The sequence below is a fragment of the Canis lupus genome, chromosome 6 (genome assembly GCF_003254725.2).
Source record: "Canis lupus dingo isolate Sandy chromosome 6, ASM325472v2, whole genome shotgun sequence".
Taxonomy (NCBI): Eukaryota; Metazoa; Chordata; class Mammalia; order Carnivora; family Canidae; genus Canis; species Canis lupus.
Window position 1 is genome coordinate 40,219,911 of NC_064248.1, and position 27,886 is coordinate 40,247,796.

General features: G+C 56.5%; 5 protein-coding genes across 6 annotated transcripts; all 5 read right to left on the reverse strand.

Moving 5' to 3' along the window:
- Positions 1-490: 490 nt before the first annotated feature.
- Positions 491-11,771, reverse strand: HBQ1 (hemoglobin subunit theta 1). 2 transcript variants are annotated; one of them, XM_035717426.2, is made up of 4 exons: positions 11,614-11,771; positions 10,615-10,819; positions 1,930-2,027; positions 491-1,593 (listed from the first exon to the last, which is right to left on the reverse strand). In XM_035717426.2, exons 1-4 carry the CDS (start codon positions 11,712-11,714, stop codon positions 1,497-1,499), a joined length of 501 nt encoding a protein of 166 aa, XP_035573319.1. In that variant the 5' UTR covers positions 11,715-11,771; the 3' UTR covers positions 491-1,496. The 2 variants fall into 2 exon arrangements, with proteins under 2 accessions (XP_035573319.1, XP_025273009.1); XM_025417224.2 differs by lacking the exons at positions 491-1,593; positions 1,930-2,027 and adding an exon at positions 10,334-10,540.
- A 2,161-nt stretch (positions 11,772-13,932) lies between these two features.
- LOC112640646 (hemoglobin subunit alpha) lies at positions 13,933-15,079 on the reverse strand. The gene is made up of 3 exons (XM_025417223.3): positions 14,916-15,079; positions 14,268-14,472; positions 13,933-14,161 (listed from the first exon to the last, which is right to left on the reverse strand). Exons 1-3 carry the CDS (start codon positions 15,008-15,010, stop codon positions 14,033-14,035), a joined length of 429 nt encoding a protein of 142 aa, XP_025273008.1. The 5' UTR covers positions 15,011-15,079; the 3' UTR covers positions 13,933-14,032.
- Positions 15,080-17,657: 2,578 nt separating this feature from the next.
- Positions 17,658-19,115, reverse strand: LOC112640648 (hemoglobin subunit alpha). Its single transcript, XM_025417225.3, has 3 exons — positions 18,867-19,115; positions 17,998-18,202; positions 17,658-17,890 (listed from the first exon to the last, which is right to left on the reverse strand). Exons 1-3 carry the CDS (start codon positions 18,959-18,961, stop codon positions 17,762-17,764), a joined length of 429 nt encoding a protein of 142 aa, XP_025273010.1. The 5' UTR covers positions 18,962-19,115; the 3' UTR covers positions 17,658-17,761.
- Positions 19,116-20,755: 1,640 nt separating this feature from the next.
- HBM (hemoglobin subunit mu) lies at positions 20,756-21,496 on the reverse strand. Its single transcript, XM_025417227.3, has 3 exons — positions 21,350-21,496; positions 21,028-21,232; positions 20,756-20,937 (listed from the first exon to the last, which is right to left on the reverse strand). The coding sequence occupies exons 1-3, from the start codon at positions 21,439-21,441 to the stop codon at positions 20,809-20,811; spliced, it is 426 nt and encodes a 141-aa protein (XP_025273012.1). The 5' UTR covers positions 21,442-21,496; the 3' UTR covers positions 20,756-20,808.
- A 204-nt stretch (positions 21,497-21,700) lies between these two features.
- On the reverse strand, positions 21,701-23,441 carry LOC112640649 (hemoglobin subunit zeta-like). Its single transcript, XM_025417226.3, has 3 exons — positions 22,586-23,441; positions 21,987-22,191; positions 21,701-21,904 (listed from the first exon to the last, which is right to left on the reverse strand). Exons 1-3 carry the CDS (start codon positions 22,678-22,680, stop codon positions 21,776-21,778), a joined length of 429 nt encoding a protein of 142 aa, XP_025273011.1. The 5' UTR covers positions 22,681-23,441; the 3' UTR covers positions 21,701-21,775.
- Positions 23,442-27,886: the final 4,445 nt, after the last annotated feature.

A 27,886-nucleotide genomic window follows, 5' to 3' on the forward strand; every position in this document is an offset into this window, starting at 1 on the left:
ACATCCCTGGACTTAGGAGTAGTAATGAAGTCTGAGCCACAAAGATGAGGCTGAGACAGACCGCTGGAGGGTGCCTGGAAGCTGCAGCTACTCCCCGTCACCTGAGTGTTCCCCACTCTGTCCAGGAGCAGATGTTTTTGGCTCTTCCAACCTTGTTACTAGAGGCACCCACTTGTCCCTGGTGCACCCCAGGCCCCTGTGTGTAGGAGTGCAGTGGACATATGGTCCTGTGCTCTGGGTGGGCCCAGAAGAGGTCAGATTGACGGAGGCCATGTACAGCACTCCCAGGACCCCCCCAGCTCACCCTAGTTGGGTTCCAGCAGAGGCGTGCTCGCAGACAGGGATGTGGGGATGTACTTCTAGGTACCCCTCTAGGATGTACCTAGAGGAAGTCACCATAAATCATAAGGGGTCGGGCTAGAGGTCATCATCCCACCCTGACTCCTCTCAAGGAATACAAAAACATGGGAAACATTTGTTTATAGAGAGAAGCAGAGATGTCGGTCAGGACGCAGTTGTGATCCCTGAGGAGGTTGGGGTGGGCCAGACTGACAGGTGCGGATCCTCCAGGGGTCCAAGCTCTTGAGGTCCACCCAGAGCTGTATGGGGCCCTCAGCCCCTCCTGCCACTGTTCCTGAGAATTCACCCCCACACACTCCGTGCTTCTGTCCAGTGGAGGGGACACAGTGGCCACCTGGTGTGGGCTGTGGCATCTTCTAACTGCATAGGGGTCGAGGATGGGGCCTTGCAGCATGGCAGGGGGGACTTGGGGTCCGCCCTCCAGACGGATCTCTCGCCAGGCCCAGAACCACAGTCTGGTGAAGGGAGGCTTGGAGTGACCATCGGCCCTGCAGCCTGCGTGGGAGACTGTAAGATCAGCAGGGCACCAGCCTTGGGGAGCACCCACCCTGGGGTCCACAGTATCCTCACTGGGAGCTTCCCGTGCGAGGTGGTGCCCAGCTGTGTTTAGAGCAAGTGGGAGAGGGGATGTGCACCATAGTGCCTTGGAAGGGGACATGCACCCCCCCTCCCCAGGAATGGGATGGTGGCTACTTGGGGATCGGGCCCATCATATGGTCCTGCTCAGGCAATACTGGGACAGTTGAGTGGCTCTTGAGTTTGATCAGGCGTCAGAAAAACTTGGAGGACTAAAACAGGTTACTGCCCCACCTCCCCATCCCGATTTTCTGGGGAGGGGCCCAAGAATGTACTTCCATTATTTTGTAGGTAGAGTTTTTTAATTGAGTTATAAAATTCAACACGTTAACGGCATTAAAGTGTACAGTTTAGTGGTTTTTAATGTACAATGTTCCGCTTTCTAGTTAACCACTGTGTAGTTTTAGAACATTTCATCGCCCCCAAAAGGAAACCTCGTTACCCATTACCAGTCCCTCCCCCTGACCAGCCCTGTAAACAACCACTAACCTTGCTCTGTCGATTTGCCTGTTCTGGACACTAGGTAAGTGGAAGCACGCGGTGAGGGGCCCGTGACGGCTTCAGTGCTGAGCAGCGTTTGCAGGGTTCACCTGCACAGGAGCCCGTGTCAGTAGCACAGGTGTGTGTCTCCTGGGCTGCGGATGCTGGAATGGGGGGCTGTAGGGGTGGGGGTGGCGGGAGTTGGGGCGGGTCTGAAGGACACCAAGAGCTGGAATGGGGGTCTGTAGGGGTGGGGGTGGCGGGAGTTGGGGCACCAGCTTCAAATCCTAGATGGCTTTTCTCTGGGATGTGAAGTGAGCTGCCCTCGGTGTCCCTAAAGCACGGGCCCCCGGCTCTCGCCATCAGAGAACACGCCACAGGCAGTGCCTGGGGCTAAGGGAGGGGGACGAAGGGGGATTGAGGTGTCCTGTCCTCAGTGTGGGCACAGTTAGTTCCTTTTGTGTCCACTGCACAGTCCCTATGCCAGCCCCAGATAGCCCCTCCGCTACTTACCTCACATCCCCACAGGCATTGAATCCCGGCATCTTCTGGCGCCTGAGTCTGTGGTGCCGCATCGCCCTGCATGCTTCATCACAGGTGACAGCTGGTGGCTGCTTAGGGATGGGCACAAGGTCTGCCATGTGTCCATGGTCCTTAGCCCAGCCCATGCAGAAGGACTGAGCATCCCTGCAGGAGTGCCAGCCCAGGGTGCCCAGTCCCCCGAGTGACATGGGGGTCACGGGGAAGGCTGAGGGGTCCCTGGAGGTCCCCTGGGGGGATTTCCTGAGCAACAGAAGTTCTCCAGTGCTTTCTGGCTCCTCGTTCTGCCTTCTGTTTTCCTTGCTGGGTCTCATCCTGCTGAGCCTTGTGGGCTGGGACGGCCCCCCAGGGAGGTTGTGCAAGAGACACCCCTGTCACCCATCCTCCCATCTAGGGGAGGAGTAGTGGCAGGGCCCCCTTCACCAGACCCATGTGCTTTCTTTTTATGGAGATATAATGGCCAAAGGTGGTGTGTTAGCTTCAGGTGCGCGGTGTAATGATTGAGCACGTGTGTATGTTGCAAAATAACAGCACCGGAAGTCGTCTTACCATGTCATCAAAAAATGTTTCCTGGGATGAGAACTTCTAAGCTGTATTCTGAGCAGCTTTCAAATATACACTGTGCTGTTATTATATGTGTGCTAATGTGACAGGTACGGTGTTGCATATGTGATACAGTGCCTTGTGCATACTGTGCAACACCTAGCACGCCATTATATGATGCTGTGCATGTGGTTATGTAATAGAACGTGCAGTATTCTATAATACCATATATGTAATTACGCAATAATATATAACCCGCAGTATTTTTTCTAAAGATGTTATATATTTGAGAGACGGCACAAGCTGGGGGAGGGGCAGAGGGAGCCAGAGAAGCAGGCTGCCCGCCGAGCAGGCTTCTCCATCTCAGGATCCTGGGACCATGATCCAAGCTGAAGGCAGATGCATCACTGACAGAGCCACCCTGGCACCCCTGCGGTTTTTTTTTTTTTTTTTTTTTTTAGGGATTTATTATTTATTTGAGAGCACAAGTGGGAGGGGCAGAGGAAGAGAATCTCAAGCAGACTCCTGGGTTTGGAGCCGGACATGGGGCTTGATTTCACGACCCTGAGATCACGACGCAGGTAGAGGCTTAGACACTTAAGCATACTGTACATGTAACGATATGTAATATAGTACCATGTGGTATACATAGCGCTGAACTACAGTGTGGTGCCACCATATGTGAGATACTGTATAATTATGTAATATGTGGTACAGTATTTATATAATAAATGCATATAAGAAATACAAATATAGGGACGCCTGGGGGCTAAGTGGTTGAGTGTCTGCCTTTGGCTCAGTCCTGGGATCGAGTCCCACATCGGGCTATCTGCAGGGAGCCTGCTTCTCCCTCAGCCTGTGTCTCTGCCTCTCTCTATGTGTCTCTCAAGAATAAGTAAATAAAACCTGAAAAAATAAGACAAATATATATAAAATATACATATAACACTGTATATGTAATATACAGTACATGTATTCTATGTGGAATATTCTAAGAAAATGCAATATAGTATGTGATACTGTATAATTAATGTAATAATATATAATACGTACAGATTTATATGTTCCTAGGCCTTTTCCTGAGGCTGCCAGAACCTTCTTTGGACCTCTCCCAAGGTCCAGCATGCCTGGGACTCAAGACCAGTCAGCTCCTGGCTGGGCCCAGCCTTTGTCCCTACAGAAGAGAGCACACAAGAGTTCAGAGAATAAGCAAGCCCTGTGTGCGCACTTGGGTCAGGAAGTGGAAAAATGTCAGCTCCTTGGAAACCCCTGTCTTCCCTTCACAGCCCCGCTTGTCTTCCCAGAGCTTATGGCATATTCATTATCTCCTGGTGGTTTCTGAGAACCAGGAGTCAAGCCATAGCTCAGCCTTGTTACCCTCCCTGAGGTTGCAATCAAGGGGTCTCATCTGGGGCTATTCTGGAGAAGGGTCTTTCAACGCTCACACGGTTGTTGGCAGTATTTAACTATTTATTGGATGTCAATAAGAGGCCCACTCTGTGGGCAGCCACAACATGGTACCTTTGAAAGGGGGAGGGTCTCCAAGCAAGAGAGACATTATTTTAAGATTTTACTTATTTGACAGCAAGTGTGTGCATACGCAGATGGGCAGAGGGAGAGAAGGAGAGACTCTAAAGCAGACTCCGTGACAAACATGGATCCCAACTCTGGCCTGTCACAATACTGAGATAATGATCTGAGCCAAAATCTGTCTGAACCAGACACCTAACTGACTGAGCCACCCAGGTGCCCTGCAAGAGAGGCATTATTAATCATGGAGGTGACATGCCATCCCCTAACAGAATTCTGTGGGTTAAAAGCAAGGCATAGCATCCACTAGTGTGGCCATAATTCTAGAAAGAAGAGAGAGGGGAAGAAAAAAAAATATGCTGATGAGGGTGTGGAGAACTTGGATCCCTCATACTGCTAGTGGGATTTGGAAACGGCAGATGCTGGGGAAAGCTGCCTGGCGGTTCCTCAAAAAAATTAAACAGGAATGTCTAACCCAGCAGCTGCACTCCTAGGTATATACCCAAGAGAATTGCAAGCAGGGACTTCAGTACTTGTACACACACTGGTATAGCCACATTATTATGATAGCCAGAGGGACGCTCGTGTGGCTCAGCGGTTGACCGTCTGCCTTCAGCTCAAGGCGTGCTCCTGGGGTCCCGGGTGGAGTCCCGCATCGGGCTCCCCAGAGGGAGCCTGCTTCTGCCTCTGCCTCTGTCTCTGCCTCGAATGAATGAATGATGAATGAATGAATGAATGAATGAAATATTTAAAAAATTAAAATAGCCAGAAGGTGGAAACAACCCAAATATGCATCAATGGCTGAATAGATAAACAGAAAACAAAGTGGATGGGCAACCGAGGTGGCTCAGCGGTTTAGTGCCGCCTGCAGCCCAGAGCATGATCCTGGAGACCAGGATCAAGTACCGTGTCGGGATCCCTGCATGGAGCCTGCTTCCCCCTCTGTGTCTCTGCCTCTCTCTCCTCTCTGTGTCTCTCATGAAAAAATAAATAAAAAATCTTAAAAAAGAAAAAAAAAAAAGTGGAAAACACTGTGGAGGTTCCTCAGAAAGTTAAATATACCACATGATCCCATGATTCCACTACTGTATATTTGCCCAGAGAAAGTGAAAACACTGATTTGATTTTTTTTTTTTTTATTCATGATAGTCACACACAGAGATCGAGAGAGAGAGAGGCAGAGACACAGGCGGAGGGAGAAGCAGGCTCCATGCACCGGGAGCCCGATGTGGGATTCGATCCTAGGTCTCCAGGATCACGCCCTGGGCCAAAGGCAGGTGCCAGACCGCTGCGCCACCCAGGGATCCTGAGAACACTGATTTGAAGAGATCCATGCACCCCGTGTTTTTTGCAGCATTATACACAAAAGCCAAAATGTGGTCCCTTCGTATGATGGAACAGTTTTCAGCCATAAAAGGACTGATCCTGATGCACACTACAGCACGGATGAGGCTTGAAAACATTATGCTAAGTGGAAAAGAAGCCAGACCCAAAAGACCGCATATCATACAGTTGCATTTATACGAAATATCTAGGATCGATCAATCCATGCAGACAGAACATCGATTAGTGATCGTTCAGAGGTTCTGGGGGAGGAATGGGAGAGACTGGAAATGGGCATAGGGCTTCCTGCTGGGGTGATGGAAAGTTTTGGAACTAGATAGTGGCAATGAATGTATGAGATGCCACTCTGAAGCAATCTCCAGGAGGTGGGGGCTCTGGGGTATTTTTAATTTATTTTTATTTATTTTTTTAAGATTGTATTTATTTATTCATGAGAGAGAGGCAGGCTCCCTGCCGGGAACCTGATGCAGGACTCGATCCCGGATCCCAAGATCATGACCTGAGCCAAAGGCAGACGCTCAACTGCTGAGGCCTCCAGGCATCCCTGGGGTATTTTTTTATTAGTGACACTTTGAGTCTATGCATTTTGTCTTAGCCTACGTGTCTGATCTTTATCCTTTATTTGGATCAAATAAGTCACATAATCAATATAGTTAACATTTTAGTTTTGCCGGTAGCATTTTATCTTGGGCTTTCTATTTGTCACACTCATTCTGTTTCCACTTTTGCTTCTTTTTTGAAGGGATTGTTTTATTTTTTTATTTTTTTTATTTTTTTTTAAATTTTTTTTATTTTTTATTTATGATAGGCACACAGTGAGAGAGAGAGAGAGAGGCAGAGACACAGGCAGAGGGAGAAGCAGGCTCCATGCACCGGGAGCCCGACGTGGGATTCGATCCCGGGTCTCCAGGATCACGCCCTGGGCCAAAGGCAGGCGCTAAACTGCTGCGCCACCCAGGGATCCCAAAGGGATTGTTTTAAAATAACGTCCTACTTTTTCTTCTCGATTACTTTGGAAGTCATACACTGTATACTACGGTTGCCCATAAGGTTACAGCAAGTATACTTAATATGTGGTGGTGGTAGGCTGAATGATCGCCCCCAGAGAGGTCCAGGTCCAAATCCCTAGAGCCTGTGAGTGTGATCTCGTATGGCAAAAGGGTTTTGAAAATGATTAAGATTTTTGAGCTGGGGTTGTCCTGATGGGCCTAATGCAATCACACAGGTCCTTACTGGAGAGAGGCAGGGGGAGACTGGCCTGCAGAAGGCGGCAAGATGCTACTAGCTTTACACATGGAGGACGAGGCCAAGAACCAAGGAATGCAATTCTAGGACCTGGAAGAGCAAGGAAATAGATTTCCCCCCAGAGCCTCCTGAGGGAGGAGCACAGTCCAGACAACATGTTGATTCCAGCATAGTGAAAACTGACTTTGGACTGCTGCCCTCCCAAACTATTAGAGAATAAGTTGGTGTTAAGTCACTAAGTTTCTGTTACGCCAGCGGTAAGAAACTAATACGCCTACCAAAATCTAAAACTAATAACTTTAGATTGCCTCCCGGGTAATACAAAGACTTAAGAGCACTCGAGGCGGATCCCTGGTGGCTCAGCGGTTTAGCACCTGCCTTTGGCCTGGGGCGCGGTCCTGGAGTCCCGGGATCGAGTCCCACGTCGGGTTCCCCGCATGGAGTCTGCTTCTCCCTCCTCCTATGTCTCTGCCTCTCTCTCTGTCTCTCTATGTCTATCATAAATAAATAAATAAATCTTAAAAAAGAGCACTCGACTGCCATTAAGTCATCATGACTCAGTTATTATTAGTTATTAGTTTCATGTCTATCAAGGTTTTTTTCTTTCTAACCCCATAGACACTATTTTATATGTAATCAATGTTTGCATTTACCACTTTGTTGTTCATCCCTCCTTACATCTCTTGCTTGTCCCCAGGCTCCCTTTCCTTCTGCTTGAAGTATAACCTTCACTAGAGTCAGGAGACGGTGAGGAACCAGGGTACAGAATTTCAGGAGGAACTCCTGCTCAGGGTGGGCTGGGGCTGTCGTCTGGAGAATTTATTCTAATTTATTTTATTTATTTTTTAAAGATTTTATTTGTTCATGAGAGACACAGAGAGAGAAAGGCAGAGACACAGGCAGAGGGAGAAGCAGGGTCCATGCACGGAGCCTGATGCGGGACTCGATCCCAGGTCCCCAGGATCACGCCCCGGCCGAAGGCGGCGCTAAACCGCTGAGCCACCCAGGTTGCCCAATTCTAATCTATTTTAAATTGCCTACTTCTCTCTATGACTGTGTTTTGTCTGTTGAACTTACCCATGGATTTTTATTTTTATGACTATGGCTTTTCTTCATATGTATATAGGTTTAATGCAATTCATATGAAAATTCAAGCTTTTCATACGTGCTATGTCACTTTTTATATTTTATGATTTCCTGCAGGTATTTAAAATCTTGCCTTTAATTTTTTTTTTAACATAGTAGGCACACCTGTAATTGAATCTGACATCTTCAACGCCTGACCTTCGTGGGTCTGTTGTGCTGACTCACGTGTCTGCTGGCTCTCAGACATGGTTTCTCATTCCTTGTGTGCTTGGTGAGTGTGCTGCTCTTTGCCCTCTGCGGCCTATAATGAAGTGCCTTTAGGGAGGATTTATTTGCTCTACCAGGTGCTTGGGGGAATCCAGATAATTATTATTTTTTAATTTTAAGATTTTTATTTGGTTAGTTCAACTTTGGTTGAATTTTTATTTGGTTCTCTCAACTTCCTTTTTGGTGTTTTACTATTTTTGATATAAACAACTGCTTCTGCTTGCTGTCGTTTGCCTGGTCTATGGCGAGGGCAGCTGGGGGGCATCTCTGATGAGCCTAGCACCTTCTGAAGCCTGGTGGTGGCCATCCAAGATTGGCTGGTGTTGGCTTTCCCAGGCTGGCTATCCAGGCTGCTTCCTCAAGGCTTCCAGAACCAGGTCACAGGTGACTGTGCCACTGGAGACCTGGGGAAATTCCGAGTGTTCTGAGGACTCTGTAGCCATGACCGGGAGAGTGGACTTCCCAAAAAAGAAGCTTGCCCACCAGTGACTCAGGTTGGCCGTGGGGAGACTCCAGTGGTGAGGAATGGCTTCCCCAGGATGCTCCACTTGTGCAGGAGCCGTTACTGGAAGAGGAACCCAGGTGGCACTGGTCATGGTCATGGGTGGCCACCAGCCAGCTGCTGGAGGAGATGGCTGCCATGCTGTCACTTGTGGGCTGGTGGAAATCTTGGCAGTGACCTCCTGAGGGCCTCAACGTGTGATCACAGGTGGCAGGGGACAGGGACACTGGGCCACGGAGCCTATTTGGAGGTGAGACCGCCAATGGCCGCTCCACAACCAAAGCATGCCTGGGGTGCATTTTTTGGATTTAAAGGATATAGCCATTGGTGTGTGGAGACTGGCCGTATTGCTCATGCTAACTTTTCAGGAATTCTGAAAGCTCCACTATTAAACTATATCAATTCACAAATAAATAGTTCATGTTAAAAAAAAGTAATACTGAAAACTCATTACTTTTAATTAAGTTACAACTTACTATTATTCATGTTTTTATTATCTGTGTTCACCTCTATTTTGTATCTGGGCAGTGGATATAGAACACACTGGCAGATACTATGCATCTTTTCCTAATTTTCCGTGAAAATTAGGACTTGAGATCAACCATGATGACAGCATGGAAATTGGAAACTGCTACAAATCAGCCCCCTTCCCCACCTTCCAGAGTGCCAGGCATCATTCACCAGCTCACAACGGGATACAACTGAACTACCTTCTCAAAAGGCTATTCCAAGTTACACCTCCACCAGAAGTGTATTAGGTTTGCCTTTTTAATACTTTTTCATGCCAAGTGTCTTGTTAAGGAGCATTTTAACATGCATGTTGTTGAGGATCACTGCAAATGCCTGTCAGCCGTTGGTACACTGTGAGGTGCCTAGCTATCTTTGGATTATGTTTCTTTTGGGTTGACTGTCTTTCAAAAAAGGTGGGACAGGGCAGCCCGGGTGGCCCAGCGGTTTAGCGCCACCTTCAGCCTAGGGCGTGATCCTGGAGACCTGGGATAGAGTCCTGCGTCAGGCTCCCTGTGTGGAGCCTGCTTCTCCCTCTGCCCCACCCCCCCCCTCTCTCTGGGAGAAGCAGGTTCCATGCAGGGAGCTCTGTGTGGGACTCGATCCTGGGACCCTGGGTCATGCTCTGAGTTGGAGGCAGACGCTCAACCGCTGAGCCCCCAGGGCCCACTGTGCTGCTTTTGATGTGCGCTTTTTCCCTCCTCATACTGAGGTTTGTTTCTCTTTATATAGTGCAATGTGCCCATTTTTTCCAGTGTCACTCTGAGGACACAGTTTCAGAAAAGTGTCTCTGTTCCTGGAAGGACCTGGAAGGCTGTGCATCAATGTTAGCTCCATGCAGGTCGGGGTGGGGTTGCTACCGTGTGTGTCACATGCGCACCCTTGAGTCCGACCTCGCATCCTGTCCGTTTCTTCACACACAGTTTTGCCACGTGTCAGGTGCGAGTTGCCCTAGTCATGGTTGTGCCCGACACGCTGGCGTGCGGAGGAACGTTCCCTAACTGGGCCATTTTCTGAAGTGTCTGCAATGACTAGGATTGCTTTTGTGAGGGAAAATCTAAGAAAATCCAAGCTCCTTGGAAGTGTGGGATGTAGGCGGGTCTCCGCGGCCCCCCGCTTGTCTGCGGCAGGAGCCCCCCAACCCCCGGGCCTGGATGGGGACAGTCGCACCCCCGGACCCTCCAGGGTCGGGGCCTGCGCAGGACCCCGACCGCGCCAGCAGGGGGCGCCCATCCCTCAGCTTCCCGAACCCCCCCGCCCCCCCCCCCCCCAGGGTCAGACGACGGTGCGGCGCGGCTCTGCGGCTCCGAGACCCCCCGCGCCCGCCCCAGAGAGAACAAGCGCGCGCCGGCGGAGGCTTTCCTGCGTGGACTTTACTCCGAGTCCGAGCTCGCGGGGGGAGGGGGGGCTGGGGGTCCCGCACCCCCCAGTTCAGCCGTAGCGGGAGGCCAGCGCCGAGGTCACGTGGCTCAGAAACTTGTGCAGCGACGCGTGCATGGCGGGCGCGAGGTCTCCGGGGTAGTGGCGGGCGAGGGTCACCAGCAGGCAGTGGCTCAGGAGCTGAGGGCACAGGCAGCCGTCGCGCGCGCCCCCCCCCGCCCCCCGCGCGGCCGCGGCGGGTCCCGCGGGCTCACCTGGAAGTGCGCGGGGTCCACGCGCAGCCTGTGGGCGTGCAGGGCGCCGAGGGCGGACAGGGCGCCGGGCAGGTCGTCCAGGTGGGCCACGGCGGTGGTCAGCGCGTCGGCCACCTTCTGGCCGTGGGCCTTGACCTGGGCGGAGCCGGGGCTCAGGTCGAAGTGCGGGAAGTAGGTCTTGGTGGCGGGGAAGGAGCAGAAGGTCCTGCGGGAGGAAGGGCAGGTGAGTCGCGGGGGGGAGGGGGCTGCGGGGGGGGGGACGAGGGCCGCGGGGGGAGGACGAGGGCCGCGGGGGAGGACGAGGGCCGCGGGGGGGGGACGAGGGCCGCGGGGGGGAGGACGAGGGCTGCGGGGGGGACGAGGGCCGCGGGGGGGGGAGGGGGCTGCGGGGGGAGAACGAGGGCCGCGGGGGGAGGACGAGGGCCGCGGGGGGGGGACGAGGGCCGCGGGGGGGACGACAGGGGCCGCGTGGGGGGGAGGGGGCTGCGGGGGGGAGGACGAGGGCTGCGGGGGGGGGGACGAGGGCCGCGGGGGGCGGACGACAGGGGCCGCGCGGGGGGGCGGAGGGGGCTGCGGGGGGAGGACGAGGGCCGCGGGGGGACGACAGGGGCCGCGGGGGGGAGGGGGCTGCGGGGGGAGGACGAGGGCCGCGGGGGGGGGGGACGACAGGGGCCGCGGGGGGGAGGGGGCTGCAGGGGGAGAACGAGGGCCGCGGGGGGAGGACGAGGGCCGTGGGGGGGAGGACGAGGGCCGCGGGCGGAGGACGAGGGCCGCGCGGGGGGGACGACAGGGGCCGCGTGGGGGAGGGGGCTGCAGGGGGAGGACGAGGGCCGCGGGGGGAAGGACGAGGGCCGCGGGGGGGGGGACGACAGGGGCCGCGGGGGGGGGCTGCGGGGGGGAGGACGAGGGCCACGGGGGGGACAAGGGCCGCGGGGGGGGCTGCGGGGGGAGGACGAGGGCCGCGGGGGGCGACGACAGGGGCCGCGGGGCGGGAGGCACCTCTCCAGGGCCTCGGTCGCGTAGATCCCGACGTTGCCGCCCAGCTTCCTCCACAGGGCGCGCACCGCCGCCCTGTCCGCGCCGGACAGCGCCATCGCCATCGCGCCCCTGCTCCGCGCCCGGGTCCCCGCGACCTCCAGGGGGCGCCACGCCGCGTCTGCTGCGGAGCCAGGCGCTCAGGGGCCCGGGGGGCGGGGACCAAGCCCACTCTGCACTGTTTACTATATGGAAACGAAGAATGTATTATCAGCCTTAGAATTAGGGGACCCTGGAGTGTAGCAGGGACTTTGACATTGAACGTCAGCTTATTCTCCCTCCCTTCCTCCAGAGGCTTTTAGAACACTCTATTTTCACATTTATTGTGTAAAATGAACATAAAGATGTCGTCTTCCTAAAGTTGTTGTGAGAATTAAGCAGATAAGATGTCAAGCCCCTGGCTCATGGCACATGTTCCTTTCAGGATAGCCAGCATTTATTAAGTGCCTTGCACATATCTCCATAGCAATGCCAATACCTATGGGGCGCTCACTCCTTGCCAGGCACCACTCTACACAAACTTGGTGGGGGGCATCTAATGGTTTAGTCCATTAGGTGACTCACTTTATTTTTTTTAAGATTTTATTTATTTATTCATGAGAGACACAGAGAGAGGCAGAGACACAGGCAGAGGGAGAAGCAGGCTCCATGCAGGGAGCCCGATGTGGGACTCGATCCCAGGACCCCAGGGTCACACCCCAGGCTGAAGGCAGGCACTAAACGACTGAGCCACCTGGGCTGCCCTTATTTTACTTTTTATTTATTTTTGGAATGGGAGAGAGAATCTTAAGCTGGGTGTGGAGCCAGATGCTGGGCAGGATCTCACAACCTTGAGATCATGACAGAGCTGAAATCAATTCTGAGTCTTAACCAACTGAGCCACCCAGGCGCCCACCCCCAGCATGTTGGCCATTTTGAAGTTGTAGAATCCAGTGTCTTTAACCACGTTCACATCTGTGCAGCCACCACTACCACCATCCCAAGTGGAAACTTTGTCCCCATTAACAGTCACTCTGTAACCCCTCTCCTCCAGGCCCACAAGTCAGCTGTCTCTATGGATTTGCTTATTTTGGATATTTCCTATAAGAGGAACCATACATTTTTGTGTCTGGCTTCTTTCATTTAGCACACTTTCCAGTTCCTTGACACTGTGGCCTCTGTCAGGGCTTCAGAGCTCTTAATGGCTGAATAATATTCCACTGTATGGATAGACTACATTTTCTTTATCCATTCATCCCCTGCCAGAGATCTGGGTTGTTCCCACCTGTAGCCCAGGTCCTCATTTTTCCCAACAATAAGTAAAGGAAGGCCACCTCTTACTGAGAGCTCATGCTGTGTCACCAGCTGTGCTAAAGGTATCACAGAGACCTGCCACGTCATTTTCCAAGGATGCCTTTCAGGACCAGACACCTAAGGCGCTAGGGGCTTACTCTGAGGGGAGGAAGCATTTGGGAGCGCTGGCTCCCAGGACTTGGCTCTTCTCTGTTGCAGTGTGTGTGTGTGGTGGGGCGGGAGAGGGGGTGTTGGTGGACCAGGTCTCTAGGCTATGCAGTAAATGCTGAGCTACCCTCAAAAACCAGGCCTCCAGATCCATGGTGCCCCAGGATGTCATCATGTTTAGAGCGAGTGTCCTGGAAGTGACACCAAGTGAAAGAGGTGTTGCCGGGAAAGGTCTGGCATCTACGATTGCACTGCTTACCCTGATTTCATCTAGATTGTGTGGTATTTGGGAAGTTTGATGGGTGGGGGCATTTGGTGCCACTCCCGGGAGCCTGGCCTCTCATCTCTTCCCACCACCCAAAAGCAGGAGAGCTCAGAGGTCCAGGCTGGAGGCGCATCAACTCTCAGACCAAGTGTGTGTCTTCAAATGTAAAGATGGAAACCAGGGCAGCCCCGGTGGCGCAGCGGGAGTCCCACATCGGGCTTCCTGCATGGAGCCTGCTTCTCCCTCTGCCCGTGTCTCTGCCTCTCTCTTGCTCTCTCTGAATGAATAAATAAATATTTAGAAAAAAAAATAAAGATGGAAACCAGTTCATCATTTGAGCAAATCCCAACTGAATCTGCAAAGCTCTTAAGTGAAATGCAGGACATCAAATAAAGGGAGCTGAGGACTCCTGGGTGTGGCCAGGGAGCAGGCCTGCGATTCCCAGGCAGTGGCAGTCCCCAGGGGAGGCCAGCCACACTCCCCTCAGCTGCCCTATGCTTTCCACCCCCCAACCCCCCCCTCCTGCGGGGAGGAGACTACCCGCACAGCTCGCAAAGACAACGGAGGCCTTGAGAGGCTGCAGCCCACTCAGACTTTATTCAAACATCAGGAAGTGCAGGGCACCATGGGGCGCAGGAGGCGGCCCAGGGCAGGGGCTCCCGCCTCCGCGGCTGCAGCTTAACGGTACTTGGAGGTCAGCACGGTGCTCACAGCGGTGAAGAACTTGTCCAGGGAGGCGTGGACAGCAGGGGTGAATTCGGTGGGGTGGTGGCAGGCCAGGGTCACCAGCAGGCAGTGGCTCAGGAGCTGCAGAGGGAGGGGCCGTCAGGGGGGGGCGGGCTGCACCGCAGGGAGCCCTGGGGGTCTCTGTGCCCCCCCCCCCAGGTGTGTCCTGGCCTGGCCCGCGGCTCACCTTGAAGTTGACGGGGTCCACGCGCAGCTTGTAGGCGTGCAGGTCGCTGAGGGCGGACAGGGCACCGGGCAGGTCGTCCAGGTGGGCCACGGCAGTGGTCAGCGCATCAGCCACCTTCTTGCCGTGGGCCTTGACCTGGGCGGAGCCGGGGCTCAGGTCGAAGTGCGGGAAGTAGGTCTTGGTGGTGGGGAAGGACTGGAAGGTCCTGCGGGAGGAAGGGCCGGTGAGCTGCGGCGGGGGTGGGGGGGGGGACAGGGGCCCCAGGGGGAGGAAAAGGGCCGCAGGAGAGGGACAGGGGCAGGGTGGGGGGTGGACGGGCCCCGGGGGAAGGACAGGGGCCGTAGGGGAAGTACAGGGGCCACGGGAGGAGGACAGGGGCCGCGGGGGGAGGACAGGGGCCACGGGGGGAGGACAAGGGCCGCAGGAGGGGGGACAGGGGCTGTGGGAGTGGGGACAGGGGCCCCGGGGGAAGGACAGGGGCCATAGGGGAAGTACAGGGGCCACGGGGGGAGGACAAGGGCTGCGGGGGTAGGACAAGAGGCCGTGGGGGAATAACAGGGGTCTGGGGGGAGGACAGGGGCCCAGGGAGGCGGACACGGGGCACGGGGGGCGGCCGAGCCCCAGTGCCGGCGAGAGCTGGGTGCTCACCTGTCCAGCGCCTCTCCGCCGTAGTCGCCAGCGTGGCCACCAATCTTATCCCAAGTGGACTTGATGTTGGTCTTGTCGGCGGGAGACAGCACCATGGTGGGTTCTTTCTGAGTCTGAGGAGAACCAGAAATGCACGGGGCGGGGAGGCCGTGGAGGCTTTATGCCCGGGGCGCGGGTGGGCACGCCCGTCGGGGCCACGCTTATTGGCTGGCGGGGGTGGGTGTGGGGGGCTCGCTGGGGCCAACTGACTGGAGGTTCTCTCCTGCCCACTTCTCCAGCCCCGCTAGCACCGCCAGGGCCCCGGCTGGTGGGGGTCGGTGCAGGGGGGCTCAGGGACACCCCGAGGGTGCCCGAGCGCCCCTAGCCCCCCGCTGCGTGCTCCTGAGGATCCTAAGGGACACCTGCCCTGTTGTAGGCTTGGCGCTCGCAGCCCGTCTGGGTTAACTCGAGCGGAGTCCGTGAAAGACTGAGCGGTTGAGGGCGGACAAAAGGCCTGCCTGGTCTGGGGCGGAGAGAGGTGCACACAGGCCTCCCTCCCGCCAACTCCGGAATTGGCACCTGGAGCCCCTCCTGCTCCCCTCAGACACGCTCCTCCTAACCCCTCCTCCCCACGAATTCTCATTGAGCTGTCGCCCTGCGGATAAACCCCCAGCGGCCCAGGGGGCAGGGCTGGGGCAGGCGGGATCCAGGCTCCAGGTCCTCTGTCCAGGGTGGTGGGTCTGCGAGACTCAGAGGCAGCGTTCTCCTGTTAGGGACCTTGTGTGAGCCACTGTCCCCACCGCTGTGCTCACAATGACACACCCAGTTCTTCAAATCGTGCTTGACACTTGACTCACTGGGCCAGTAGTGGTTAAGTTGATAAATAAAGCGACTTTCTGGACAGGACCTGAGCTTTCAGTTGGGAACGGTCATCCGATCGCCACGCAAGGGCACAGAGAGTGGAAAGCCTTGTTAAAAGACTCAGGAAACGTTGGCAGCCCTGGTGGCTCAGCGGTTTAGCGCCGCCTGCAGCCCAGGGCATGATCCTGGAGACTCAGGATCAAGTCCCACATCAGGCTTCCTGCATGGAGCCTGCTTCTCGCTCTGCCTGTATCTCTGCCTCTCTCTCTCTGTGTCTCTCGTGAATAAATAAATAAAAATCTTAAAAAAAAATACAATCTTTAAAAAATGAAAAGAAAAATAAAAAAAAAAGACTCAGGAAATGTGGAGGGAGTGGGTGAGGCATTGGAGGGCATCAGGGTTAGTCTGAAGGTCATGGGTGGCTTCCCTAGGGGAGTGAGGCTGGGGAATGAGTGTGCATTAGACAAAATAGGGTGGACAGGAAAGCTGACTTGAGGGTGGGGAGGGGGATAAAAGGCCTCTATGGCTGAAGAGTGGGGTCCACTGAAGAGTGGGGATGGGGAGCTGTGGACAACGACCAGGTGCTGGGCAGACGCTGCAGTGTGGGGGAAGGGCAGGACCCCCAGCTGGTACCATTCCCTTACTGGTACCAAGTCCCCTGGGCTAGTTGGTGGCAGGAGGGTACTGAGGACACGACAGAACAGGGAGTGAGAACAGAACAGGGAGTGAGAAGCTGTTGACACGTCCTCTCCTGGGAAGAAGACTGAGCTCTGGGGAGGGGCTGGGTGGGCACCCTCCCTCGGGATCTCCCCGTGTGTCCAGGAAGAAGTATCTGTCAAACTGCCTGGTACGCAGGAGAAAGAAGCTCCAGACAAGCCTCAGCAATTCTCTCCTGCTCTGCCCCTTGAGTCTGTTCTTATTTTGTACATGCTGGGCCTCCCCCCGGCTGCTTCCACTCTCCCTTCCCACCCTCCACTCTTTTCCTGATTCTGTTACAGCCGAAGGCCCAATCCTGGCCTCCCGAAAAGGATAGGACACTGCGGGCTTAGAGGGCTCAAAGACCTGCCCCCAGGCCTGGGACAACCCCCCTTCTGCATCTGGTTCCAGTCCTCCTGCCACTGGGTCCTTTTTATTTTTTTTATTTTTTTATTTTTATTTTTTTAAAGGATTTTTTATTTATTTATTTATGATAGAGAGAGAGAGAGAGAGACAGAGAGAGAAGCAGGCTCCATGCCGGGAGTCTGACATGGGACTCCAGGATTGCGTCCTGGGCCAAAGGCAGGCTTGAAACCGCTGAGCCACCCAGGGATCCCCTACTGGGTCCTTTTTAGATGAGACTTGGGGAACATATCTCAGCCAATGGCTTAGATTCCTACTATGCGAAGAGCTCCCACATATATATAAGAGGGAAAAACAAAGACTTACGGGAACAGTTGACAAAGGTTATTAACAGGAAGTTAACAAATACAGAAATGACAATTAATGAGGCCCCTGGGTTAGCCCAGTCAGTCAGGCATCCTACTCTTGGTTTCTGCTCGGATCGTAGCCTCAGGGTCATGAGATGGAGCCCCACCACAGCTTGGAGCTCAGTGCTCAGTGGGCTTGTCCCTGTCCCTCTTCCTCCCCACCCTCTCTCTCTCTCTAATAAATAAATAAATAGATAAATCTTAAAAAAAAAAAAAAAAAAGAAAAGAAAAAGGGTGGCAGTCTTAGCCTCCCCTGCTTGTCACTCCAGAGAGGAACCCTGGAAGCCTGGCACCTTCTGGGAATGGAGCATGACTCCGCTCATTCCAGGAAGCCTCAGCTTTAGTTCCAAGAGCCACTAAGGCCGGCAGAGGTCCCCTGCGGGGAGGAGACCACCCGCACTGCTCGCAGACAAAGACAACGGAGGCCTTGAGAGGCTGCAGCCCACTCAGACTTTATTCAAACATCAGGAAGTGTAGGGCACGGTTGCAGGAGGCCACCCAGGGGCCCAGGGCAGGGGCTCCCGCCGCCATGGCTGCAGCTTAACGGTACTTGGAGGTCAGCACGGTGCTCACGGCGGCGAAGAACTTGTCCAGGGAGGCGTGGACGGCAGGGGTGAATTCGGTGGGGTGGTGGCAGGCCAGGGTCACCAGCAGGCAGTGGCTCAGGAGCTGCAGAGGGAGGGGCCGTCAGGGGGGGGGGCGGGCTGCACCACAGGGAGCTCTGGGGGTCTCCGTGCGCCGCCCCCAGGTGTGTCCTGGCCTGGCCCGCGGCTCACCTTGAAGTTGACGGGGTCCACGCGCAGCTTGTAGGCGTGCAGGTCGCTGAGGGCGGACAGGGCACCGGGCAGGTCGTCCAGGTGGGCCACGGCGGTGGTCAGCGCATCAGCCACCTTCTTGCCGTGGGCCTTGACCTGGGCGGAGCCGGGGCTCAGGTCGAAGTGCGGGAAGTAGGTCTTGGTGGTGGGGAAGGACTGGAAGGTCCTGTGGGAGGAAGGGCCAGTGAGCCGCGGCGGGGGGTCGTGGGGGGAGGACAAGGGCCGCAGGAGGGGGACAGGGGTGTGGGGGGACAGGGAGTAAGGACAGGGGCTGTGGACAGGGGCCTCGGAGGGGGTGCTGGGCAAGGGGACAGGGGCCCCAGGAGGTGGACTGGGGCCGCTGGTGGGGGGGACAGGGGCTGCGGGGGGGGGGACAAGGGCCGCAGGAGGGGGACAGGGGTGGGGGTGGGGGAACAGGGGCCACAGGAGGGGGATGGGGGCCATGGGTTAAGGACAGGGGCCGCAGGGAAGGGACAGGGGCTGCGGGGGGAGGACAGGGGCCACGGAGGGGGGCGCTGGGCAAGGGGACAGGGGCCCCAGCAGGTGGACTGGGGCCACTGGGGGGGGGACAGGGGCCACGGGGGGTGGACAAGGGGCGCAGGAGGGGGACAGGGGTGGGGTGGGACAAGGACTGTGGGAGGGGCACAGGGGCCATGAAGTAAGGACCGGGGCAGAGGGTGGGGCGGGGGGAGGCGGACAGGGGCCGCGGGGGTGGGGACAGGGGCCACAGGAGGGGGACAGGTGCTGGGGAAGGACAGGGGCTGCGGGGGTGGGGACAGGGGCCGCGGGGGGCCGCCGAGCCCCAGCGCCGGGGAGAGCTGGGTGCTCACCTGTCCAGCGCCTCTCCGCCGTAGTCGCCAGCGTGGCCACCAATCTTATCCCAAGTGGACTTGATGTTGGTCTTATCGGCGGGAGACAGCACCATGGTGGGTTCCTTCTGAGTCTGAGGAGAACCAGAAATGTGCGGGGCCGGGAGGCCTCGGAGGCTTTATGCCAGGGCCGCGGGGGGGCACACCCATCGGGGCCACGCTCATTGGCTGGCCCAGTGCCCCGAGGTCCTGGAGCAGGTGGGGGGGTCCCAAGGCCGCCCTCACTCTCTGTCCTGTGTCCTGAGCAGACCGAGCTCAGCTCCCCGTGGCACCCTCCCTTCTGGCTCCTGTGGTTCCCGGGAGCCCACCACGGGGTCCCGAACCGCCCCACCCCCTGCTTTTGGCTCTGAAACTAGGGTATTTGCCGACTGGGGAGGGGAGCACAATATTTTCTGATGTGAACAAGCTGCTTTCGCCCCAAACATCCACCAGGATGGAGAGCTGTCGATTGTCCATGTAAAGAGTGGTGGTGAGGGAGATTATGTGGTCCTTCAAGCCCTCTTTGCCCCAAGCTGGGCAGGCGCTCCTGGGCAGCGCCAGGTGACTGGTGCAGGCGTGGACTGAGGAGTGCGGTGGGTAGCTGGGCAGGGCCACAGGCAGGACCTATCTCGTGGCATCCTTCGGATTGGGCACCAACAGCCAGGTCAGCGCAGTGCTCCCAGCACTGACCAAGATTGTCAACTGGGAACCTTCATTGTTCAGTCTGGCGAACTCCCTGAATCCCACTCCCTGCCTCGCTCCCTTGTCCGAGAAGGTTCTGATTAGTAGATGGCTAAGATTCCTGCCCTGATGCCGCGGAGAGGGGAGAGACTGACCCCGGGGACTGCGGTGGGATGGGACTGAGGGGACCAAGCCTTGGTTGGGGGAATCGTAGAAATTGAAAGGATCCCCTTGAGCTGGAGTGGGGGTTGGGTGGCCCTGGATCTGCCAGGCACTGATCCTGCTTTATCATCTTTTTTTTTTTTTTTTTTTAAGATTTTATTTATTCTCAGGAGACACAGAGAGAGAGGCAGAGACACAGGCAGAGGGAGAAGCAGGCTCCACGCAGGGAGCCTGATGTGGGACTCAATCCTGGGTCTCCAGGATCACGTCCTGGGTAGAAGGAAGACGCTGAACCGCGGAGCCCCCGGACGTTCCCCTGCTTTATGATCTTATAAATTATGTCAAAGACCCAGTGAGGAGTCAGGTTTTTTGTTTGTTTCCACGGCTCTGCATTAGGCTCACATTGCTAGGGGACAGGTCCTGTATCAGCCAGCGGCTGTGTGAACAGGGTTAGAAACCTACTCTGTCTGCCAGAGGGTGGCGGTGGGAGTTCCTACCCCAGTGCCCCACCCCAGGACCTTCAGAGGAACGGGGCTAGCCTGGCTAGAGCAAAGTTTGCTGTGGACTGAGTGTCAGGGGAATGGGGGGAAGCAAAGGCCTTGAGGAGTCCCAACCGGTTTGACCTGAGCCCAGGAACTTGGCCATTGGGGGTGGGCGGTGCTGGTATTTGTCAGCAAAAGACGTGAGAATTCAAGCTGGTAGCGCCCAGCGGGAAGGATGGAGGCAGGTTCCAGGAGGGAGCGAACGCACACAAGTGCTTTGTGAACGGTGTCGCTGTGTGAGAGCACCCGGCCAGGGCCCCCTCATGTCAGCGCCCCCGGTGCCCCCCTCATTGCCCCATCGCCCCTCGGCAACGGTTCTGTCCAAGGCTTTGGGGATCCACACCCTGCCCAGACCCGGGACTATAACCAAGGAACTGTCCCCATTTCAGAGTCCCGGGCCCCTGTCCCTGGTGCGCGAGGGTTGGGGTGGTGCCCTAAGGTGCCCCGAGGTGCCCGCCCGCAGCCCACAGAGCACACAGGCGCCGGTGCCGCTTGACCCGTGTTTATTGACACGCGGGGATGTGGGCGGGGGAGCGGGCTCAGCGGTACTTCTCCGTCAGCACCACCGCCACGCCCGTCAGGAACTTGTCCCACGCCGCCTGCATCTCCACGGTGAACTCGTCCTGCAGGTGGGAGGCCAGCACCACCTGGAAACACTGGATCAGCAGCTGCGGGGGCACAGGTGCTGGTGAGGGCGCTGCCTCCGCGGGCCCTGCTGCCCCCCCACCCCCACCCCCCCGAGGCCGCGGCGCGCTCACCGGGAAGTTGGAGGGGTCCACGCGCAGCACCTGGGCGTGCAGGTCGGCCAGCGGCCTCAGCGCGGCGCGCAGGTTGTCCAGGTGCTGCACGGCCACGCCCACCGCCTCCAGCATGCGCCGCCCGTGGCTCAGCAGCTGCGCCTTGTCGGCGCAGGAGCCCAGGTGCGGGAAGTAGGTCTTGGTGCTGGGGTACACGGTGAAGAGCCTGCGCGCCGGGCGCCGGTGAGGACGGCCGCCCCCCACCCCGGGCACCCCGGGTACCCCCCGGCCCCCGCCCCCAGCGCCCCCAGGCACCCCGGCCCGCGCCCCCGCCGCAGCCCACCTGAGCAGCAGCTCCGCCCCAAAGGCCGCCTCGTGGCCCGCGATCAGGTCCCAGACCTGCGCTACCTGGGCGCGCTCCTGGGCGCTGAGCATGGCGCTGCCGGGGCTGCTCTGCGCCCTCCCGCCCCGCCCGCCTCCTTATAGCGGCCCCCCCGCGCCCAGGCGCCGCCCGCGCTTATCTGCGGGGCCCACCGTGGGGGGCGGCCCAGCGCAGGCCGCAGCGGGTGCGGAACCGCAGGCAGAGCCGGGGCGCGGGGGCGCGGGGGGCCGCACACTCGGGGAGCAAAGGTTCTCGCCCCCGCGCCCCCGTCCCTCCCCTGCTTCCCGCCAACATGCAGAACGCGGGAGCCGCTCCGTCCTCAGCCTTTTATTGGGGACACGCGGGAGGGACGCAGGGGAGGGCGCTCGGGGCCGCAGCCGGGGGCGCTCAGCGGTACTTCTCGGTCAGGACGCAGGACACGAGCGACAGGAACTTGTCCCACGCGGCGTGGGCGTCGGCCGTGAGGTCGGCGGGGAAGTGCGAGGCCAGGGTGACCAGCAGACAGTGGGACAGCAGCTGCGCCGGAGGGAGGGCCTGGGTGAGCGCGGGAGGCGCCTGGGGACCCTGGGGACCCTGGGGACCCCCCCCCCCCGCCCACCTTGAAGTTGACCGGGTCCACGCGCAGGATGTAGGCGTGCAGCTCGCTCAGCCTGGACAGGGCGCCCGCCACGTCGTCGAGGCTGCGCACCGCGTCGCCCAGCGCGGCCACCACCTTGGCGCCGTGCGCCCTCAGGTGCGCCGAGCCCGCGCGCAGCTCGAAGTGCGGGAAGTAGGTCTTGGTCTGCGGGAAGCTGGCGAAGAGCCTGCGGGCCACGGCGGCGCCACTGACGCGTGGGAAGCCCCGTCCTCCCCCCACGACACGTTGTAACGGATGTTTTAGGACAGAAACAGGGACGCGAACCTCCCCGTGGACCCGCACGCCCCGGTGTGGCACAAGGGCAGGCCCGCCTGGCCGACTCTCCCCGGTCCCCGGGCCCCCACCCCGGGGCGTGGCACAAGCCCACCCCAGCGGCCCATGGCTCAGCAGTTCCTTCCTTCCTTCCTTCACTCACTGCGTGGAGGTGGGGGAGACCTGGGTGCCAGACCCCTTCCCCATGCACCTCCCCTTCCTGCGCACTGACCCTGTGCCCCCCACCCCGGGCCTCACTAACCCTCACTGTCACCTCCTGGCCCCAGCGCAGCCCATCAGGCACTGACCTCTCCAGGGCCTCGGTGCCAATAGCATCCGCCTGGGTGGAGATCTTGCCCCACATGGACAGGATGATGGTCCTCTCGGCCTTGGTCAGAGACATGGTGGAGCTGAGTGGGAGCTGGGTGTGCTCAGGGCCGGCCTGTGGGGTGCTCAGCCCCCAGCATCCCTTTATATACCAGGAGCCAGGGTGGGGGCCAGGCTGTGGCCACTGGCCTGGAGAGGGGAGAGGGCCGTGGGGGTGGGGTGTCTTATCAGACCCAGTGAGGACGGCTGGTCAGGGCCTGGTGGGACGCTGGGCTGAGGGGCTCTCACTCAGGCCTCCCCACTGCTGGGCCACAGGTCAGTCCAAGTTCCTGGGAGATAGGGGCCCAGGCCCGGGTGGAGAGTCGCCATGTCAGCCCGGCCCCGTGACTGGCCTCCACGCTCACTGTCCTTGTGATGGAAGGGTGACCTGGAGTGTGTCAGGCTCTCACAGAAGCATTCTCTCCTCCTCCCTCTGCTTCTGCTCTATGGGGCCACCTTAGGAAGCACTTTACAGATGAGTGAACACAGGGTCACAGACGGAGACTGAGACCAGCTGTCACAGAGCATGACAGTCTTCACACACAGCCTGGATGACACGAGCTTACAGTCCCAACGGCCATGTTCCCACCACAGCCTCTACTCCTTATTTCTGTCTCTTTACCCTCCTAGCTTACACCCTTTTCCCTAATCCCCATAAGGTGCTTAACATGTTCCTTTAGTTACTATGTGTTCTTGCAAAGGGTCCATTTTTAGTCATGTATTTTAAGTTAAATTATAGCTTGATTTTTAAAATTTAATGTAATGAACATTTCTTTGTAAGCACACCTTTTTTGAAAGATAGGAAGTTTTAAGGGCTCCCTGTTTAGCGGAGAGCCTGCTTCTGCCTCTCTCTCTGCTCCTCCCCCTGATTGTGCTCTCTCTCTATCAGAAAAATAAATCTTTTTTTGTTACATTTTATTTATTCATGAGAGACACAGAGAGAGGCAGAGACACAGGCAGAGGGAGAAGCAGGCTCCACGCGGGGAGCCCAGCGCTGGACTCAATCCCGGGACTCCAGGATCACGCCCTGGGCGGAAAGGAGATGCTCAGCCACTGAGTCACCCAGGCGTCCCTGCATTGTGCATATATTTAAGGTTTTTATTTTACTTTTAAAAATATTTTGTTTATTTAAGAGAGAAAGAGTGAGAGAGAGTGTGTGTGTGTATGTGTGTGTGTGTGTAATCACGGAGACTATGCCTGAGAGCTCACATGGGGTGACTTATTGTTCCCATTCCAAGGGGGCCTCAGCTCTGGAGGGGGCCAGTTAGCACTTTGTCTTCAAAGGCTTCCTAAAAGCCACCATCATTGCTCATAAAAACAATGCATAGGGGATCCCTGGGTGGCTCAGCGGTTCAGTGCCTGCCTTAGGCCCAGGGCGTGATCCTGGAGACCTGGGATGGAGTCGGAGTCCAGCGTCGGGTTCCCTGCGTGGAGCCTGCTCTCTCTCTCTGTGTCTGTCATGAATAAATAAATAAAAATCTTAAAAAAAAAAAAAAAAGAAAAAAGCAATGCATGGTTCTTTAGAGCCCTCAAGGGAGTCTGCAGACGGTGGGTCCATAGAAATCCCTTATATCTCACACACTAACATTTTAGTGCTGTTCTCTTCATTTAGCTGAATTATCTCGAAAAGCATTTTTGTGTCGTGCAGTTGCGCCCGCGTGCACCCATCACAAGTGCCCCGGGGTCAGCTGCAAGCAGCCCTCTGCGGCTCCTGTGGGCCCTCGCTGGCTCGGTGCTCCCGTCCCTGGGAGCAGGCCTGTGGTTTAGCAGGAGCTACTCCCACGCCCAGGTCTTCACACACATGAGGACGACATCCAGGCCCCAAGCTGGGGAGAGGGCCCACAGGACACTGCCAAGCCCCCCCCCCCCCCATCTTGGAAGCTCCTCCCAGGGAGGGTCTCTTCCTGACCCAGCATGAGCTTGGCCTGGGGGGGGGGGGGGCGGGCGCGGCGGGGGGGGGGGGGGCGGCGGGGACGGGGGGAGGGAGCTGCAGTCACTGTGGAATAGGAATTGTTCTGGGGGTTCCAACCCTGAGCTCCCTCCTTCCAGCCTTGAATCCCCAGAGGCTCCAGCAGAGGCAGGGGCTGCAAATGAGCCCGACCTTCAGCTCCAGGGTGCTTGGTGCTTTGGTGGGAGGAGCTGGGGAGAAGGAGGGACTAGGGCGTGCACAGTATGCCCCCCTCCTACAGCTGGGGTCTTGTTTTGTCCCCGAGCCAGAGCCCATCCCAGGCTCACCTCCCAGCCTTTGCCTGAGTGCTTAGCACAGCTAAGAGCACCCTTTGCCCCCCAGATTTTCCATCCTTCCTCTCTCCTCCTTGATAGGCTTGGGTCCTGACCCCCTAAACTTGTGCTGAGGTAGTTCCTCAGTCCCATGACTTTCACCTCCCTCTGTGACCGCCCCGGGCTGACACCCACATAGACACCGTTCCGAGCTCACACTCTCTCCAGGGAGCGTTTCACCTCCTCACTTGTGCATCTTGAATCAAGCCTGATCTGGCCCTCAAAGCCTGCTCTTCCGTCCTTCCGTCCTTCCGCCTGTCCCCTGGCCATGGTGGTAGCAGCACCATCTCTTCCCAAGGCCCAGGTCAGAGACCCCAGCCCTCCCGGACCTTCCTGCTCCTGGCGTGGTTTCTGGTCTCTCCCGCTCCCTGTGCCCCTCAGCCTCCGTGGGGCCTCCTGCCTGGAAGACTCTTCCCCAACATTGTCACTCACTCAAGTGCCACTGGGTTTATAGGCTCACAGTGACCACTGCATTTAAAATGGCAACTCGCTACCCCCGCCTGTGCAATCTCCCACCCGCTCTATTTTTTTTTTTTCCACACAGAAAATAAATGTTTTTGTTTGTTTTCCACTAGAATGTGAACTCAGAAAAGCAGAGAATTTTTCTTTCAGCATAGTTTCCTGGTCTATTCCAAGCCTCCCAAAGAGTCAGGACTTCCCAGAGCAAGCTCCCCAAAAGTTCTTGTTGAGTGAATTAGAAGTCCTCAATCCCAAGGCTGCCCTTCCGGAGCCGGTGGCCCTGCCTGCCCGGCTGCCCAGACGCTGGGCCCCAGGTGGGAGCACCAGGAGTGCTCGGTCACTGCCCGCCCAATGGTAGGGAAGCGGGCTGTTCCTGCCTTCGTGGGGCTGACAACATATTCAAGTCTTCAGATCCACCACCACAAACAGGCACTGGTTTTTTGGAACGTGAAGGTTCCCTGGGGTCATCTGGGGTCTGGGGTCAACTGAGGCCCAGAGTGGAGAGGTTTTGCATAGTCACAGAGCCCCTGGGAGGCAGGGCCCTGGCCTCCGGAGACTCACACTCAGGTCACTTCCTGGCCTCTCCCATGCTGATGCCAAAGGCCGGGCTGCTGGCCGGCAGCTCTAGGACACACCTCGCACCCCACCCCCATGCTCCTGGGCAGGGGTCCTTCTGGGTCAGAGTCCTCCCTGGGAAGGGGGTCCCACCTGGGCACCTCCCCTCAGGACAGAGTCTCTCTGCAGCACTGAGAATCCCAGACCCTAATGTCGGGCCAGTAGCAGGAATAATCTCCGGCACACTCCCGAAACCCCCAGAAGCTCCATGAATCCTTCATGGATTACATTTGAGCCCCTATCCGGCACCAGGCCGGCTCCAGCAGCTGGGGACACACCGGGGACACACAGAAACACCCACTCTCTGGAGAGGAAGTGTGCAATGCAGAGTGAGTATAGTAGGTAAGCCCCAAAGTGAGAGAATAAAGCAGCCCCTGACGCCCGGGGCGTGGCCACAAAGCCCGTGTTCTCCTGTGACTACTGATGCTCCAGACAGAGGCACAAACGCTGTGTGAATGCACAGGAACCACAGGCGGGCCCAGCACGCCCACATGGCTGGCAAGCAGGACTGCTGCCTTGCCCATTGCAACTCCGGCCTCCCTTGGCTCTTCCCACCCTTTTAAAGATTTTATTTATTCGTGAGAGATGCGGAGAGAGGCAGAGACACAGGCAGAGGGATGAGCAGTCTCCCTGGGGGGAGCCCGATGCGGGGACTGGATCCCAGGGCCCCGGGGTCATGACCTGAGCTGAAAGCAAGCATCAGACCTTGATTGATGCCACCCAGACGTCCCTAATCTTTTTTTTTTTTTTTTTTTTTTTTAAGTAAGCTCTATGCCCAAGCTGGGGCTTGAACTCATGAGAGTGAGTTGCATGCTCTACAGGCTGAGCCACCGGGGCACCCCAAAATTTCATTGTTTATATATTTGCATCTATTTTTACTTACCCTGAAAATAGTAGTTCCTAATGGCATAATATTTTTGCTTACTTGCTTTTACCCTACAAAATAAATAACGTAGTTTGAAAATTATGATATCAAGCCCCGGGGCTAGTTGGCATGAGCTGACGCAGTTGGGTTATTGGTAACATACAGGGAGTCGAGCACAGAAGTAAATATGTTGAGGGCAACGAGAGCCTCACTGTTGTGGGCGGGAGGCACAAATATGGAAAGGGAGAGGACAAGAATGAGCCACGTGGTTCTGCACTATAACTAGAGACCTCAGTATAAGGTTAGGGCTTCTAATGTCCTCAGACATAGAACAGATGCAGGTGTGCATGTGGAGTTGTTCGTGCCTGTGTGTGTATATGGATATAAATACGTCTCTTGGTTCTTTCCACTGAGAAGGACTGGAAGCAGTGACACCCGAGTAGCACATCAGCCACCAGATCCTGCTTTCCAAATACCATTCTCCACTAGGAGGAAACAGAAGTGTGTGGGGAAACGGCTGATTTTAGGCTGGTGCAGGGAAAGTACAAGATGGATCTGGAACTTCTCATGGCAGAAATAAGGAAAGTACTCCAAGGATGAGGAGGACACATGAGTCAGTTTGTCCAAACCTGGGACAGTTTAGGGATCAAAATAAATATGATTGGCAGTAGAGCATAACCCACTGAAGAAAATGGGAATTAGTGAGTTAATATGATATAAATTTAAAAAGATAATGGGAAGTCAGAGCTTTTCCTCACAGTAGAGCGGCTGCCAAGCATAGAGGGAACAATGGAGAATTGCCATCGCAGTAACAGTTGATGTAGGAAGGATCACCAATGGATGCCAAGAGCGGTGGATGAAATCGTATAAAGAGCGGGACATTTTCATAGTCTCAAAGTATCACTTTGTTAAAAAATTTATTAATTATCAACGAAAAAGCATAAAACACTAATTAACTTTGTAGTGGAGAAACTTATAGACACCATTTCAACTACGTGATCAACGTGAACATCAAACATCACCA